This window comes from Scomber japonicus, chromosome 2 (genome assembly GCF_027409825.1).
Source record: "Scomber japonicus isolate fScoJap1 chromosome 2, fScoJap1.pri, whole genome shotgun sequence".
NCBI classification, from domain to species: Eukaryota; Metazoa; Chordata; class Actinopteri; order Scombriformes; family Scombridae; genus Scomber; species Scomber japonicus.
In genome coordinates this window covers 3,474,051-3,492,371 of record NC_070579.1, presented here as the reverse complement: position 1 = coordinate 3,492,371, position 18,321 = coordinate 3,474,051, and the positions used below count along the sequence as shown (strand labels likewise).

The 18,321-nt window shown below is 39.8% G+C and overlaps 2 protein-coding genes across 3 annotated transcripts in view; one reads left to right on the top strand and one right to left on the bottom strand.

Moving 5' to 3' along the window:
* The window catches only part of aplf (aprataxin and PNKP like factor), a 32,448-nt gene that overhangs the window by 2,022 nt on the left and 12,105 nt on the right, over nt 1–18,321 (top strand). The window contains exons 2-8 of the mRNA XM_053338827.1: nt 4,078–4,149; nt 7,474–7,640; nt 8,157–8,331; nt 11,028–11,178; nt 14,966–15,150; nt 16,222–16,415; nt 17,369–17,491. Of these exons, the coding sequence (XP_053194802.1) occupies nt 4,078–4,149; nt 7,474–7,640; nt 8,157–8,331; nt 11,028–11,178; nt 14,966–15,150; nt 16,222–16,415; nt 17,369–17,491 (1,067 nt within the window). The remainder of the gene's footprint in view (nt 1–4,077; nt 4,150–7,473; nt 7,641–8,156; nt 8,332–11,027; nt 11,179–14,965; nt 15,151–16,221; nt 16,416–17,368; nt 17,492–18,321) is intronic.
* LOC128376340 (E3 ubiquitin-protein ligase TRIM21-like) lies at nt 151–1,845 on the bottom strand. Of its 2 annotated transcripts, XM_053336408.1 has the most exons (2): nt 1,619–1,845; nt 151–1,582 (listed from the first exon to the last, which is right to left on the bottom strand). In XM_053336408.1, exons 1-2 carry the CDS (start codon nt 1,843–1,845, stop codon nt 232–234), a joined length of 1,578 nt encoding a protein of 525 aa, XP_053192383.1. In that variant the 3' UTR covers nt 151–231. The 2 variants fall into 2 exon arrangements, with proteins under 2 accessions (XP_053192383.1, XP_053192382.1); XM_053336407.1 differs by having other exon boundaries at nt 151–1,845.

The window sequence follows — 18,321 nt, the reverse complement described above, 5'->3', positions numbered from 1 at the left end:
AATCATGGAGACACTGAAGCAGTAAAAAGACAAGTTTAAGGTGAATTACAACATACATGAAATAATTACATTATGAATCATAAAAGAATGTCTGCATTAATCATTATTGATGGGAACAAGTTCACACTGTACATTACTACTGAATATACATTTGTTACCATAATTAACTGAATCTGTTCATTTAGAATTGATCAGTTTTGGTCTCTAATCAATCAGCATCCTGGTATTGACTCAGACAGTTTGATTGACAGGACAGATGATCAGAGGGGCGGAGTTTTTACCACCATCATTAACACAGGGACTGAAGAATGGGTAGAGTTCCTCAGTGAAGGAGCAGTCAGTAAAGGAGTAGATAAGAGCTGCAGTATCTACGTCATAAAAGGAGACCAGATCCTCCTCATAATCCACAAACACCCCCACCTTCTGAAGAGGAGACTTCAGAGAGAGACGGAATGGACGGTTATTACGAGCACTGTATTCAATTCCATTTCTGAACCATATAGTCCAGAAACCATCCTCAGGGCTCGCTATGATTTTTCCCTTCCTGTCAATCGACTCTATGGCCACTCCTAAATTCCAGGCAGTCTTCCCTTTAACTTGAACCTCAAAGTAAAATCTGCCTGAAGACAAACTCTGCTTTCCTAACACAAAAACACATCTAGAAAATCTCTCTGGGTTTTTGGGGAGATTCTTCTTCACATCACCATGATGTACTTGTTTCCCATCATCAGACAGGATGAGATTAGGATTTGCTGTATCAGGATCAAGAGTCACATCCACTGCATACTGCTGGATCCTCTTCAGCTCACACAGCTCTTCCAGCTGAGCCACAGCTTTCACCACAGTCCCCTCATATGATGATGGACGGACACTGACCTTTGTCCAGTCTTTGGTGGGTGGAGCAGCTTTCAGGGACGGGAAGTTTTGGAGGACGTGGAGGTGGTCTTCAGAGTGTGAGAGCTTCTCCACCTCAGGGCTTCTCTTCTTCAGCTCAGAGATTTCCTGTTCCAGCTCTTTGATGAAGTCTTCAGCCTGTTTCTCTGCTGTTCTTTGCTTCTCTTCAATCGTCTCAATGAGCTCATTCAGGCTTCTCTCAACAGACTCCTTCAGAGCGGTGAAGACCTGAACACCTTCTGCTTTCTCTCTGTCTGCAGATTCCTTACTGAGGTCAACTGACTGTTTGATCTCTCGAATCTTCAGTTGTCTCTTCTGGATCATCTCCTGAATTTCAGCCTCTGTCTTCTCCAGCTCTGCCTTCTTTCTTTCATATTCTTCTTTCAGAGGAACAACATCATGTGTCTTGTGGTCTAAAACAGAGCAGAGCATGCAGACACATGTCTGGTCGGTCTTACAGAACAGCTCCAGAGGTTTATCGTGCTTCATACACATCCTGTCTTCCAGGTTCTCCACAGGGTCCATCAGCTGATGTCTTTTCAGACGTGAGGCTGTCAGATGAGGCTCCAGGTGAGTCTGACAGTAGGAGGTCAGACACACCAGACAGGACTTCAGGGCCTTCAGTTTGGTTCCAGTACAGACGTCACAGGGAACTTCTCCTGGTTTGGCAGCTTGTTGCTCTGAGCTGCTGCTGCTGGCTTTCTGTTGAGCTTCCTGTCTGAACTGAGAAACCATCTCAGAGAACAAAGTGTTGACCTTCAAATCAGGTCTTGTGTTGAACATTTCTTTACACATTGGACACAGGTACTGATCATTACTGTTCCAGTGTTCATTGATGCAGTTTTTGCAGAAGTTGTGTCCACATGATGTGCTGACTGGATCAGTGAACACATCCAGACAGATGGAGCACCGAAACTGATCTTCAGATAGCAGACAGCTGGCAGCAGACATATCTACACATGTAGAGTAAAAGAAGAGAAGGTCATTATCATTGTATTTGATTAAAAAGAAAGCTGTATGGTTACTGTTCAAATATATTGCCTGATATTAGGTAAAATGGTGACAAAATGCTTATTTCCTGTAGCTGTTTCACAATAAAAGTGTCCTGCTGGTTCACTGGTGAAAAGCTTTTAATGTGAAACAGCTACAGGAAACAGAATGTGTCTGTAGGAAGTGATCAGTAAATAGTCAAAGATCAGGAAATAGCAGTGAAGCTAAACTCCAAACCACAGAGGTTCAGTTCCACTTTACAAAAGTCCTGAGAACTGACAGAGACTTAAAAACACTTAAAGTGTTTTTTACTGAGTCTGTAAAAGCAGCTGCAGTTATACTGTAAACAATCTCACAAGTGTCAGTATGAAATGAAAAGAGATGAACTTCCTGTCTCCTGTGTTAAAGCTGGTTGTTGAAACATTAAATATGATCAGTTGTACTCACCAGTGTTTGGCAGAGACTCTGCTGTGTTGTTGAGAAAGACTTGATGAACTCAGTTTCATTTATATTTGGACAGAAGTGGAGAGACTCGACTGCAGCTCTGCTGTCTTCTGATTAATGTTAAGATTCATTTCTGCAGAGTGACGTTGAAGCTGTCTGTCTAGTTTTTCCAGTGTTGCTCCTTCCTGTCAGGAACAGGTTTATTATGAGATATCATGTAGTTATGGTTGTACTGTATCTAACAACTGGGAGGAGTTAGACATGTGAAAAGGTGTTGCTCAGCTTATTAAGTAAATGTGCAGAGGAATAAACTCATGTGTCTTGTGGTCTAAAACAGGGCAGAGCATGCAGACATATGTCTGGTCGGTCTTACAGAACAGCTCCAGAGGTTTATCGTGCTTCATACACATCCTGTCTTCCAGGTTCTTCACAGGGTCCATCAGCTGATGTCTTTTCAGACCTAAAACTGTCAGATGAGGCTCCAGGTGAGTCTCAAAGTAGGAGGTCAGACACACCAGACAGGACTTCAGGGCCTTCAGTTTGGTTCCAGTACAGACGTCACAGGGAACTTCTCCTGGTTTGGCAGCTTGTTGCTCTGAGCTGCTGCTGCTGGCTTTCTGTTGAGCTTCCTGTCTGAACTGAGAAACCATCTCAGAGATGAAAGTGTTGAATGTGTTTTTCATTTGTGTGATAAACAACATTATACCAAACTTCTCATCAACACTACAAACAGTCACACAACATAATGTACTCACAGCCAGTATTTAAGGCTTCAGGCCAAAAAGAATGCTGTTGGGTCTACTGCTGCAACGATGAGCAGATTAATTGACTAGTTGTCAACTATTAAATTAATCACCAACTGTTTTGATAATCAGTTAATCATTTAGTGATTTTATGAAGATTCAAATGTCAAATTCTCTGATTCCAGCTTCTCACTGCAGTACTACTGTGTGATCAACCCTCTCTTTTGGTTGGTACAAAACCAGACATTTTTGGTTGTACTTTTGTCCAAAATTCAAAGATAGTCAATTTAATGTCATATATGACAAAGAAAAGCATTCAACAATCACATTTGGGAAGTTGGAACCAGTAGATGTTTGGCATTTTTCTTTTTAAAAAATGACTAAAATGTTTAAAATGAATTTTCTGTCAATCAATTAAACAACTGACCAACATAAGATGATGGAGTGTCACATCTGAAGGGCTGCAGGTCTCTTTCTGAACCACCGGAGGGCGCCGTCACACTGAGAGCACAGAGGCAGCTGGACAGGATATTCAATCTGAACAGTTGAACTATTTGTCTTGTTTTGTGATATTATTTAAAAAATCCCTCAAAAATTACACATCTTCTGTAGTTTATTGTGACTTGTCTCCAAGGCTGCAACTAACTATTACTGTTCACTATTTTCTTGATTAATAGATTAGTTGTTTGATCTATAAAATGTCAGAAAATAATTTCCCAAATCCTAAAATAACACCCTCAAATGGCTCCACTTTGTCCTCCACTCAAAGATATTCAATTTACCGCCACAGAGGACCAAAGACACCAGAAATACTCGCATCTAAGAAGCTGGAATCAGAGAATTTGAAACCATTCGGACAGATGCGCGGTCCGTCCATCTGTCTATTGAAAATATTGACTGATGGACAAAAATGAATGGTTTCAAGCAGACATTTCTTCCTTATGGTGATCACTAGAGAAAAGGATCTTATTTTGTTGTGATGTTTTTTGTCTCCATGTTGTCTCAGGTCAGTGATAAGAGGGTTTCCAGACAGCATGGGCTTCTGGAGAACCTGAACGGACAGCTGCGTCTCAAACCGGTAAGTTTGTCTTCCTGCTATTTAGTGTAGTTTATATAATAATATAATAATTGATATTATTATAGTCTTCTCTGTCATTGTGTGATGTGTTTGATGAACCTACAGAGAATTATCAGTGACTCTGCAGCTTCTCTAAGTTTTACAGAACTTTATAGTTGAGTTTCAGCACCAAATGTGACCAGTTGCTTCGTTAAGTTTTCACAATTATCAGATTGATTTCTGAACGTTTCCAATTCCAACGTCTGAAAAGTGTTTTGTTGGAGTTTCCGAAGCTATTCCACCATCTGAAGAACATTTCTCATGGTTAAACTGTGTCCTTCGGGCCTTAATCCTGCAGTTTTTATTGTGTAACGTGTTTGATGAACATACAGAAAATTATTAGAGATTCTGCAGCTCCTCTAAGTTGAGTTTCGGCTCATAGTTTAACTGTCTGGCTGCAAATTTAATGTTCTGGTTCACTCTCAACGGTCTCATAGCGTCATCTTCAGACAAAAATATGTTTAAAAAGCCTCAGTTCTCTACCTGCTCAACACCAAACAGCAAACAAACACAGTTATCTGTAGACTAGCTGGTGAACATAGTGGAACATTTAGATATTTCCCTCAGGAAGCTGGTGGAGAGTAAAAACAGAGCTAAAAGAGAGAGAATATTGGACTTTATATATATCAGTAACTGCTGAATGTGGAAATAAGCAACTGATCGGTAACAAGTTGAACATATCGACTTTAAAGATGATGATATGTCAGTACTTGTTTAATATCAGTTAGTTTAAATTGCTGGTGACTGAAATCATTTCCCGTTATATTATCCTTTTCTTTATCATTATTATTAATATTATTGTACTTTATTGGTTTGAACACATGCTTTTAATAGTTTGCATTTAATTTCTAAACATGAGTGATGGGTGTCTTTGATCCCTGAAGGCCCTTCAGTGGATTTTTTATTATCACATAACATGAATTAATCACTTTTTCCAATTAATACACAAAATACATAGATCTTAATGAACCCTGAGGGGGCATTGATTTAATTCTACCAACAGATGTCAAGTATACATGGTTAAGGAATGAGAAGGAAAGGTGAGATGGACATAAATCATACTGAAAAAAAACTAATTATCATTGCCTTTTAATTGATTTGAAGGGCTGTTAATGCATCAGTATGTCTTAAATCGTCATCTAAGGAAAGTGGAAAGTGATTAACAGCACAGTCAGTCCATCAATCAATGATCAATCAATGATGTGGTCTTCTCGATCCAGAACCACAGCGCTAGCCCGAAGGTCTGAGGCATCATCGGCCGTTAATCTTCATACCTGCTTGATAAAACAGAGGAAATCCAAAGGGTCAATGTTTCTGTCATCAGGCTGGATTACTAGCAGTGTTTCCCTGCTTGGGGGTAAAACTCTAACAAAATAGATTGAGTTGAAGAGAAAAAACTGGGTCAATCACTGCGACCCAGTTTTTTTTAACAGAGGTGTTTCGGAGCTGAAGGCCTCTGCTATGATACCAGAAGTCTCACAGGTTCCTCGTATGTGACGCACTTTACGAGATGGCTCCAATAAAATCTCAGTCGCTATCTGTGTCGGCTTTTTACGATTTCAATTTTTCGACGTGTCAGACTCTGTGGTGAATTATAGAGCTACTGTACGATGGAAGTAATAACATAAAGGTTCAAGGCGAAGCTCTAAATCAGCCGTCTAGGAGCAGCACGTTGGCTCGACGCTCCAATATTTCACCATGTTTCTCTCGTGACAGTCAACGTTTGTCTAAGGCAGCCTAAAATCACACTGTGGACGGACTTTCAGACGAAAACAACTTATTTGAATATAAATTAAGCCACTTTCGCAATGCTGGAGACAGTGCTAGTAGACGAATGCCAGTAACTCCCATGTTTCCTGGTCATGTATGAAATAACAAGCATTCTTGGATATTTAGGTTACTCAGATTATGCAGGAGATTTCTACGCTACGAGGTATCCAGGGACCCTCGGACTATATATGTAATTGGGTCTGATACAAGGTGACATTATTCAAAAAAAGAACATCTATCTCTTTAAAACCTTGGTATCAGCATTCAGAAAGGCCATTAAAAGGACTGGTTTGAACACTGTAGAGGAAATATACTCCGTGGAAAGACTAACTCACTATCTAAGAACTAAGGCAGAGAAAGGGACAAAAAAATAAGCCAATTTCAAGCTGTAAGAGTAATTTACGACTTCATTCTCTGCTGTACTCCACTTTATCTTTAACACAGCAAATAGTTGTTTGCTATGTATTTTATTGCACTTTTAAAAGAGTAAAGCAGCTAAAACAAACAATAAGTTTTGATTTGGCTGATACTGACAATCAGTTTAATATCAATGTAATACGATGTGTTGTAATTCAAGTGTCCTGTTGTGCTTTTAGGTCATATATGTATTTTTGGGGAGAATTTTAATATATACTGTGAAATATGAGAGATGACAGGAAACAAGGGGAGACAGAAATGGAGAATAATATTAAACAAAGGCCGACTGCTGGACTTGAATCACAGCTGTTGCAGATATGTAGTGTCAGGACTGGGCAATATATCAATATTATAACAATATCATGATATGAGACTAGACATTGTAATATCACGATATGGCATAATCCTGGTTTTAAAGGCTGCTTGATGTAATTTTCTGTTGTTCTATTATTTGCCTTTACTCACGTATTCTGTAGGAGCCAAATTATGTTTTGTTCATGTTTATATATTTTTTTTATTGTGTCACATGCATTGATTGACACATGGGTGTGGTTTCCCCTTATTTTACCTGTTCACCTGGGTGGCGGCGGGAGATTTGGACGAAGGGAGTTAGCAGAGCGCCGATATTTTCTGTTGACCGTCACCATCGTCATCATCACCATGAACGTTTTTCATCACTTTATTCTCACAGTTGGGTCACATCAGGGTTTTTATATGTTTGTGGAACAGCTGCTTGTCAGTCCTTTTTTATATTTTAATCTTTTTTTTAAAACGTCATCTGGACTTCAGTGTGATTTGTGTTTTTTAGGTGTCACAGATAAGAGCTTACTAAGTCCCTTTTGGAAAAGTAGTCGCTAGATAGTCATTATATCCACGTTACTCATCAAAAAGCTAAGTGTGTATCCCTACCATATTATCACAATATCGATATTGAGGTATTTTGTCAAAAGTATTGTGATATTTGATTATGTCCATATCACCCAGCCCTTTGTGGCATGTGTCCTAACCAATAAGCTGTGAATTTCAATTTTTAAAACATTACTACAGATTTAGTTTTGTCACATTTTAATCTTTTTGTTGTTGTTTTTTGACCTCCAGACCCACCTGAACCCGTGTTTCGTCCAGTCGTCCCTCACCGACGACCCTCGGCCTCTGAAGAAAGACACCTGGCATCGTCTTCATCATGGAGAATTCTTCTCTCTGCTGCCGGGCCAGCACATCTACGAGGTGGCGTCTGAGTCGGGCGGAGAGGAAAGCACTCCAAGGTACTCACACGTCGGAAAAAAATGCTCCTTTTACATATTAATACTATGTGTCAAGATCAAGAGATGAATCTCATTTGCTGCAATTTCACCGCAAATAATTAAGTCAACGCGGAGGAGGCTGCCCTCCTTTGTTTAATTAAAGTCATATCTTTTATCTCAGTGGACCAGACGCTCTATAAGTGTTATCCGTTGACTCAATTAAAAGCCACCACTGGGGGAGTACATTGATTTATGTGATCTGTGTGGTAATCTTTTATCTATGAGTTAGAGTCTCCTCCATTGTCCTGATGCTAGGTCCCTGTTTGAAGTTCAGATCAAAGGGGCTTAAAAGACCACTCGAGCAAATGTTACCACTGTTCAGACCAGCAGAGGCTCATTTAAGATTCCAGCTTGCATCAGAGACGAAGCATCAAGTTTGAATTTCTGGTGTTTTTTCCCAAGAAATCCTCAATTTGAGCTGGTTTTAAAAGTGGATTTCAACCTTTTTAATTGTGTCGTCTTAATTTACTTTTGTAGAAACAGTCAAATGCTTGAAGAAGAGGAAGATCTTCCTGTGTCACCTGAGCCAGATGTTGAGCCAACTCAAGCTCCAGCCAATGAGGAAGCTACACTGGCAGCTCCGTCCAATAAAGAAGAGGAAGAAGAAGAAGCAGAAGAAGAAGCCAACAGACCAGACAGAAGTTTAAATAAGGTTTGCTGACTCTCAAACTAAATCTTTACCAGCAGAGAAACATTTCCATTATAGAGACATTCTAAAAGCATTGATGGATAATTACAAATGTAGTCAATTCTGGTTTGAAAAAGTAATTTATTTATTAATTTATTTATACAGTTTAAAGTTTCAGTGGACATTTCTGTAAATGTGCCCATTTTAGTCACATTGGGTAATTTTCAGCAGCAGTCCCTGGACAGTTAAAATACATTGAAGCTGTAAGAGCGTTACCATTGGCGTGTTTCAATTGTACGTGGATATCGAAATTCCTTAAGTTTCCAGTCGGATATTTGGACTGAAATTACCTCTGCAGCCTGATTTCTGACTCAAAAAGGTCGGACAAAGCTCACCAGCCTGGGTCTCAAAATCTAAGATGTTAGCCTTGTGCATCAACAGTGTGATAATCAGAGTACTAGCATGTTTATTAGCATTAAATCTGTCGTACCAACAGCTCTGTCAAACTTCTATCTGTGGACATGCTATAGTAAAATGTGTTGTTATCAACTGGTATTGATATCAGTGGCTAACCTGCGTAGAACTGGTTTTCTGACTACTTGAACTGGAACAATTAAAACTTGGATGTGACGTCATTCCCAGCTCCGACTTCCAACTTCCGAGCTAAATGGACTGCAGCATTACAACATGTAGCAGAGCAGACTTCAGAAAAAACACATAAAGCACAATGAAAACAAGGAGAATACAGAAACATGACCCATAAAAACATGAACATGCTAGGTAACACACTTGATTGTCTTAAATGAAGCCTCTGATAAGTGTTGACAGAGTTGCTCTCATCTGACTGTCCAAAGTCCTCTTCATAGATATTATACAGTCTCTCTTTTAAATAGACCTAGTGTGTCTATCATCAGTTGTTTTTTCTGTGTTATAAAAGCACTAATGAAGGGATTAATAATAACTATTGGACAGCAGAGATGAGCTGGTGTACCACTGTGACTGCATCAGGACTGTCAGACATTTTCATCACTGTGATAATGTAGTTTATTAGGACAGTGTGAGCACAGAGCAGCCCTCCTGCCTTCATTCACATTAGCTTTTAACCAGTTAATCAATCAGTCTGTATGTATGTGATGCCAAATCATAATAAAAGTTATCTCAAGGTACTTTCCACATAGAGCAGGTCTAGACTTTATTCTTTAATATAATCCCACCATGAGGAGGGAGCTTCCTGCTGGTCACACAGACACAGAATAACAGAATAACATAGGCTCCTGTCTGTCCAGCTGTGTCTGCTCTGGACTTTCTATATTTTAACAGCCACTACATGGTCATACTTTAGCGCCAACATCTCAGATCCAAAACAAATGTGTGTTGTTTACCCCCAATAAAGAAATCCTACAACTCACAAAACTCAGATCATCTCACAGTTAAAGATAAAAATACTCTTTTAATAATCATTTGTGTCTAATATCTTTGTTCCATCAGTTTCACCAAACTGTACTCATACACTACCGAGCAGAGGAGCCGATATCTACAGTCTGGTCCTGTGTTATCAATGACTCCCAAGAAACTCATTATAATGCTCCATAAAGCCGAGGGGAGCTGCAGAGTCATTGATAATTTCATCACTATGAGACACAAACACACTTAAAGATCAGTTATTATAAAGAATATCAGCTATATTTGCTTTAAGGCGCTTTTCCACTACACAGTTCACACTCGCCTCGACTTGTTTTTTTTTGCGTTTCCACTAGGGATAGTACCTGGTACTTTTCTAGTACCTGCTCTGCTGAGGTTCCAAGCGAGCCGAGCCGATACTAAAATGTGACGTCATCAGACTGCCGGCCGCTGATTGGTCAGAAGAGTTGTCGCTGGAAGAGTCATGAGCCGTCCCACACAAGAATCAAACCCGCCATTTTTAAACACCGGCAACAGTGTTACAGTCATACGGCTCAATGTTCTTGCTTTGTGTGAGACAGAAAGACACATACAGCATCAAGTACACCATCGTCTCCATGTCCTCCAATGTTTGTGTTTGTGTCGCGTATAAAACGAAGTCACGGCAGTTTCGAGGAGCCGTTGCTATGACGACCCCGCCCACGTTGAGTAGGTACTTCTTTGTAATGGAAAAGGTCCTGGAACCGAGCCGAGTCGAGCTGGAACTGTGTAGTGGAAAAGCGCCCTTAAAGTTGCAATACACAACATAGATGTTGCACTTTAGCACCAAAAGACCAAAATAAATGTTTGTGTGTGTCGTTGGGGGGGGGGACTCACAAAAAACCAGATCAAACTGTTAAAACAGGCCGAGCTGATCAAATATAGATCAATATTCTGTTACTGCATTTCTGTCTCAAATGTTTTCAGAAACATATTTTAGGTAATGTTCTTTTTTTATGTAGCACGTCCCCACTGAATAAGCCTCAGACTATATTTTGACTTTCAGTTTGACATCATGTTCATGTTAACTGAGTCGTGTTTGGAAAGGTTGTTATTTATATAGATGTTAGATAAATAGATAAATGACACGTTTTGTTGTGTCTGAACAAACCTCCATCAAAGCTTCACAGACTCATCAACAGTACATAACTCTCAAATACTAAATTCTGAACGATATAAAACAGTTTAAAACATTTGGAGAGCAGGAATGTTTCAGCCAGACAATCACAGAGTGGGAACAAACCTGCAGGCAGCCAATCACACGTGTTGTTTTTTCACAGGGAGTCACGGCTCGACCACAGGAAGTGAAGAATGACCAGCGAGACGACGTCGCTCCACCTACGCCGAAGAAGAGAGTTTTACCTGCGTGGATGATGGCGGCTGTCTCAGCTCCACAGGCCGCCGCCTCCTCCTCCGCCTCCACCCCTAAAGGTGTTGCATCCACACTTCCTGTTTACTGTCACTTAAACAACTGGTCGGCATTTATTAATATTAATTATATTAAGACTGAGACTCCTGAATTTACTCTTTTTTAAATATTATGACTGCCTCCAGTAGCAGTAGTGTTCAGGAGAAGGTATGAAAATATTAAATAGAACCAGTGTTGGGGAATAACTAGTTCCATTAATTTAATTACAAAATAAATGTAAGTGTCATTAAATTACAAACGAGGTTACATCTGAAGTCAGACCTTTTAAGATTTTGCTTGGGAGGGTTTTTTCCTATTTTTTTAATATTTAAAATGTTGCTGAATACTAGGAGTGGGAATCACCAGAGGCTCCACGATACGATATTATCACGATACTTGTGTCACGATAAAATATTATCACGATATTTGTGTCACGATATGATATTATCACGATATTTGTGTCACGATACGATATTATCACGATACTTGTGTCACGATACGATATTATCACGATACTTGTGTCACAACACAATATTATCACGATACTTGTGTCACGATACTTGTCACAACACGATATTATCACGATGTTTGTGTCACAACACGATATTATCACGATATTTGTGTCACAACACGATATTATCACGATGTTTGTGTCACAACACGATATTATCACGATATTTGTGTCACGATACGATATTATCACGATACGGTATTATCACGGTATGATTTCATCATACGATATTATCACGATACTTGTGTCACGATACGATATTACCACGATAAGGTATTATCACGATACGATGTCACGATACAATATTATCACGATATTTGTGTCACAATACAATATTATCAAGATACTTGTGTCACAACACGATATTATCACGATACTTGTGTCACGATACGATATTATCAAGATACAATAATATCACGATACGATAATATCACGATACTTGTGTCACAACGCGGTATTATCACGATAGGATATTATCACAATACGATTATAATCACGAGACTTGTGTCACAACACGATATTATTGCGATTTTAAATATATTTCAATATGCAGCGATATATTGCGATATGTCACTGACCTCACCAGAAAACAACAAGCAAGCAAATGATTTTTATTATTCTAGCACCAAAACATTTTCATTTGCAATTTCTTTAATAAAAGATCAATACTTGGCGTCCGTGTATCGATACAATATTGCCACGCAAAATATCGCGATACTTTGCTGTATCGATTTCTTCCCCCACCCCTACTGAATACATATATAACTGTTTATATTTACTAAATAAATCATGATATGGGCTTAAATGGAGTCACAGTACCAATTAAACTCACTTTATTCATCAAATAACTTTATTTTATATTCTAAAATCTACATGAACTAATGAATACATTTTACAATGAGAGATAAATGTTGCTTTATAAGAAATGATCTCCCTTATAAATCATGTCAGTGTCCATGAAAAACAGCTGGACTTAGACTTTGGTGTTTAATGGGAACATTTAGCCTAACAGCTGGAAACATTTGGTTAGAAAGTTAGAAAAGTCATCAAAGAGTAATCAGATGTAGTAAGGCTGAACTGAGCGGCTGCATAAAGGACCAGTAGAAGATAAATAAGGAGTTTTTAAATGTAAGCCATGTAAAGATATTCCAGTAGAGAGACAGAGTATTAATATAGAGCTGGAGATGTGAAGAGTATGTCCTCTTTATGAACCGTAAAGTTGCCTGTATGATGTGCTTTTATTAAATAGTCAAAGGGTTTCAAACATGACGCTGCCTCATTAAGATTAAAGAACAGCTGCAGCTTTAGATCCGCTGTGAGACAGAAAGGAAACCGCCGCATGTCCCTGTGACTCTCTAAAGTTAAAGAATAACGATATCAAATTGTGACAGATGTATTAAACCGAGCTACCAGGTTCACCACATTCCTGTCCGCCTGCTTTTTATTCTCAATTCATCATTTTCAATTTGCACAGGAGAAACATGAGTGAGTGGAATATTAGGATTAAGAAGATAAAATGTGAAATATAAACAGGCGAGTGCAGACGTGCAACACATTTCAACGTCTCAGAGCTTATTGTGCAGGTCGTGTTTTTCCTCCAGAGAGCAGCTGATGTTATCCAGAGCCGCCTCCGCCTCGTCTCGCTCCAGACGTTTGTTGACAGCAGCGTGTCGACGGTCTGCTGCTGTGATAGTTGACAGATTGATAGGAAGTGTAACATGATGGTGTTTCATTATCATCACACAGCAGTACAACCAGTGGCTAATGACACATGAAACACACTATGGATAAAAAAGAGGATATATTAAATGGTAGTTATAAATACAGGAATAAGAGCAGTAGTTACAGGGTTAACTGAACATGCTGGAGCACTTTGAGCAACCTTATAGATCTTGTGATGAGTCAATAATAATAATTTTGATTATTTCTGAGACAATATATCAACAGAAGGAGTTATCATGACAGACCTATGTGGCCTCAAGTGCTGTTACTGATGGGCTTATTTAGTAGTATTAGTAGTAGTAGTAGTAGTTGTAGTAGTAGGTGTAGTACTAGTTGTAGTAGTAGTAGTAGTACTAGTACTAGTTGTAGTACTAGTGGTAGTAGTATAATAGTAGTATTAGTAATAGTATTAGTATTAGTAGTAGTAGTAGTAGTAGTAGGTGTAGTACTAATTGTAGTAGTAGTAGTACTAGTAGTAGGTGTAGTACTAGTTGTTGTAGTAGGTGTAGTACTAGTTGTTGTAGTAGTAGTACTAGTACTAGTTGTAGTAGTAGTAGTAGTGGTAGTAGTAGTAGAAGTAGTAGTATTAGTAGTAGTTGTAGTGTAGTTGTAGTAGTAGTAGTAGTAGTAGTAGTTGTAATACTAGTATTAGTAGCAGTTGTAGTACAGTAGTATAGTAGTACTACTACTAGTAGTTGTTGTAGTAATAGTAGCAGTAGTATTAGTAGTTGTAGTAGTTGTTATTGTAGTACTAGTAGTAGTAGTAGTAGTAGTATTAGTAGTTGTTGTTGGAGTATTAGTAGTAGTAGTATTAGTAGTAGTAGTACTACTACTAGTAGTTGTTGTTGTAATGTCAGGTCTTATGTCTCTGTAGTGTTTAGACTTTGTGATGTCTACCAGAGAACAGTGAAGACGTTCAGCCTGTTTGTGTATTTTAAAGGTTTTGAACAGCGTCTGGTCTGGTTCTGTCTCTGCTCTAATATTTACTCTGGATGATCACTAACGCTCCACTGCTTCCATTACACTGCAGCGCCGCTCCGAGCTGCTTTTAACGGGGCAGAGTGAACCGATGGAAAGCTTCCAGATGAACCTGGCATGTTGTGATCTTAACTTAGAGTTAGACAACGCTTTTGTCAGATGTGTCTCACAGGGTTACGGCTGCAACTCCATGATTCATTGTTTTGTCAATATAACTGCCAAAAACTTTATAAAATGACCGTTATTAAGTCTCAGAGCTCACAGTGATGTCTTCACATGTCTTGTTTTTATTAATCGAAAGTTCAAAATCTAAAGAATAGTATAGAAATCTTTGTTGTTCACTCACATGGATGGTCTTTGGCTTAAAGCAGAAATACATGATGCAGTAAAATTTTAAAATAGGACAAAAATGAATCGAGACAGTTCATACAGGAGCTTCCACAGGTTTAGATATTCAAAGATATTCAGTTTACTCCCATGATGATGAAATATTCACATCTGAGAAGCTTCAACACGTAAATATTTGTCTGTTTTGCTTCATAAAAAACCCTAAAATGAATATTTGATTACCAAAGTACTTCTTGATATTTGTCTTCCAGCTGTAAAGAGGAGTAAAGGATCCACAGCGACGCCGACCAGCACGAAACGAGCGGCGGTCAAACAGGCTACGACCGCCACACCTGGGAGGGCGGAGCTTAGCGAGGAGGAGGAAGAGGAGGAAGAGGAGATGCCGAAGAAGAAGAGGAGGAAGATGAGCGATAAAGAAAAAGCTCAGCCCAAAACAGTTGAGTGCAATTAATAATGATGTTATATAGAAGAGTCACCCGGCTTCTGGTTGCTCAATATTTAGAATATTTATGCTTTTGTTTTTTTAATTTTCTGTTATTTATATCCTGTTCTGATGTCGGATAATAAACGTAGTCAAAGTTCCAAAACTTGAGGTGAACGTTTTTTAGAAATGCTGCTTCTGAACCACAGACTGTATAAAAGAAATGGACGTAACATCCGTGACGTCACCCATTGGTTTGTGGACTGCTGCTCGGAAGCCAATAGTTAAGAATCTAGGCAGCGCCATCTTGAAAATTTCAGGTGCATGCTGGGAAAAAGAAAAACACAGATTCTACTTATATGGGCCTGAGATGGGGCCATGGGCGGAGCGGGGAGGTTGCTATGGTTGCGAGGGCTGGATCTCGAGGACATTGGTCAATCAACCTGTCAATCAGGACGTAGCCACGCCCTAATGCATACCCTGCTTTATCGTCACATATAAAATCAGGGAGGCCAAAATGTCCCAAATGAACATCATACTGCATTGAAGAAGGCTTTAAACTAGCGATTGAGACCATAAACACATTTTGAAAACGTTTACTGAGGTTAGAAATCAAGTGAGAAGTTGGTGAATTCTCCATTGACTTGTATAGAGACGGTCTCCCCCTGGTGGCCTTTTGATAGAATGCAGCTCTAAGTTACTTCCTGGTTGGCCTCATTTCAGAGGACTGGAACTCCCCGCCTGCTCTTAACGCTTCGTTTCTGACGTATTTTTTTTCTACCTTTCTGACGAGGTGATGTCAGCCCATAAACGGCGCCTGTTTCACCGTGGTTAGTCTTGGTTGCTAAGGTGGTTGCTAAGGCGTTTCCGTGTGTTGTTGTTGACGTTGTCCACTCGCATATTTCAGGTCAGATTTCGGGTTTTGAGAAGGAGAAAAAGAAGTGTTAAAACAGGACTTATCCCTTTTAATAAGTGTCCAGTGAATGCTTCCATGCTGTGTTTTGACTGAACTGAACCTAAAGTGATGCTGATCTGATGTGTCTGTTTGTGTCACTTCCTGTTGACTTTCAGGACGTTCCTTCCCAGCAGCCCACAGCAGTCAGCATGGAGGTGGAGGAGGAGGCTCAGCGAGGCTCCACCAGCAGCGAGTCCGACAACAACAACAAGACGAAAAACGGACAGAGGACGACCAAAAAAACAGAGTCTGGCGGCTCAAACGGCGGCTCGGCGCCCAAACCCAAACTCAGAACACCGTGTCCGTACGGGAAGGACTGCTACAGGTACGCTCAGGAACAGGAAGTTAGAGGATGACTGCCAGAAGCTTTTACTTTGATCTCTGAATGAAGAAACTTGAGCTGTCAAACATGAAGAGACACAAACACTGAATCACAGCTGCTCAGTGTCATCAGAGATACTCAAATATTAATGAAACTAATCTAGACTAAGTAGAGTAAAGCTGCAGTAAGTCCCAACCTAGTTTAGTCCAGTGATTCCCAACCTAGGGGTGGGGCCCCTCCAAAGGGTCAGCAGATAAATGTGAGGGCTGCTGAGATGATTAATGGGAGAGCAAAGAAGAAAAAACAAAGTTCTGATACACAAATGTGTTTTCAGTTTTTGGACTTTTTCTCTAATCTTTGTTTTTTGCTGAAATATTGGATCATTTGAACATTTATTGAAATGAAAGCATGTGAGAAGTTTAGAGGGAAGAATCAGTATTTGGTGGAGCTGTTAACAACTCATAGACATCTGAAATGTGAGCCGACTACACACTGCTGACTGGTTTCATCTTTAACAATGTGTTGTATTTTAAAAGCTTGTTATATTATCCATTGTGTCAAATCTGCATCTGAAAAGTAACTAAAGCTGTTAAATAAATGTAGTGGAGTAGAAAGTAGCATCACATGGGAATACTGCAGTAAAGTACTAGTACCTCAAACTGTACTACAGTAAAGTACTAGTACCTCTAACTGTACTACAGTAAAGTACAAGTACCTCTAACTGTACTACAGTAAAGTACAAGTACCTCAAACTGTACTACAGTAAAGTACTAGTACCTCAAACTGTACTACAGTAAAGTACGAGTACCTCAAACGGTACTACACTAAAGTACTTGTTTATGGTCTGGTTCAGTAGCTGTGAACGGTGTAATAAGCAGACAGCAGTGAAGTGTGTACAGAGTGTTTCTCCTCCAGCAGACTGAAGACTTTCATCTTGTCGCTGTTTGTTATTCCAGGAAGAACCCGGCCCATTTTCAGGAGTGCTGTCACCCTGGTGACACCGACTACGAGGACGAGGAGGAGGAGGAGGAGGAGGATGAAGACCGACCTGAATGCCCCTACGGCACCGACTGCTACAGGTCAGCCATCACAGCTCAGCTCATTACTGCTACTACTATTACTACTACTACTACTACTGCTACAGATGAAAGACACAGATGAACCCTTTGTGCCTCACTAAGGACATTTTAGGCCTTTTCATTTTTTATTTTCTTGGTCATTTAGACTGTCTTCATACTGATGGCATCACATTCTCCAAAGGACGTTCTTTTTAATACATATATTTTTATTTTAATCCATCACTGTGGCTGAGGGGGTAGAGCGGTCGTCCTCCAATTGGAAGATTGGCGGTTCGATTCCCGGCTCCTCCAGTCCACATGTCGATGTGTCCTTGGGCAAGACACTTAACCCCAAATTGCTCCCGTTGCTGTGCCAACGGTGTGTGAATGTGAATTAATGGTTAAATTCCCCCTGATGAGCAGGTTGGCACCCTGCGTGTATGAATGTATGTGAATGGGTGAATGAGATGTAATGTAAAGTGCTTTGAGTGGTCACAAAGACTAGAAAGGCGCTATATAAGTACAGAACATTTACCATTTACTTATAATAGGTCTTTAATACACTGTATACACAATATTGTTCCTCTGGGATCCTTAAGGTCCATTTATGCTCAACGTACGTACGAAAATGTTTCCGTCCGTTTCAAACGATGTTACCGTCACTGCTCACATACTTCCATGCGTCCTTTACGTTGGCTTGGATGTTAACCAGTACATCCACCAGGGGGCAGCACAGAGTCAATACATCCACCAGGGGGCAGCACAGAGTCAATACATCCACCAGGGGCAGCACAGAGTCACACAATACATCCACCAGGGGGCAGCACAGAGTCAATACATCCACCAGGGGG

What these genes read in the sequence shown, in the direction of transcription:
- LOC128376340 (XM_053336407.1), bottom strand. Translation starts at nt 1,845, where the DNA reads ATGTCTGCTGCCAGCTGTCTGCTATCTGAAGATCAGTTTCGGTGCTCC.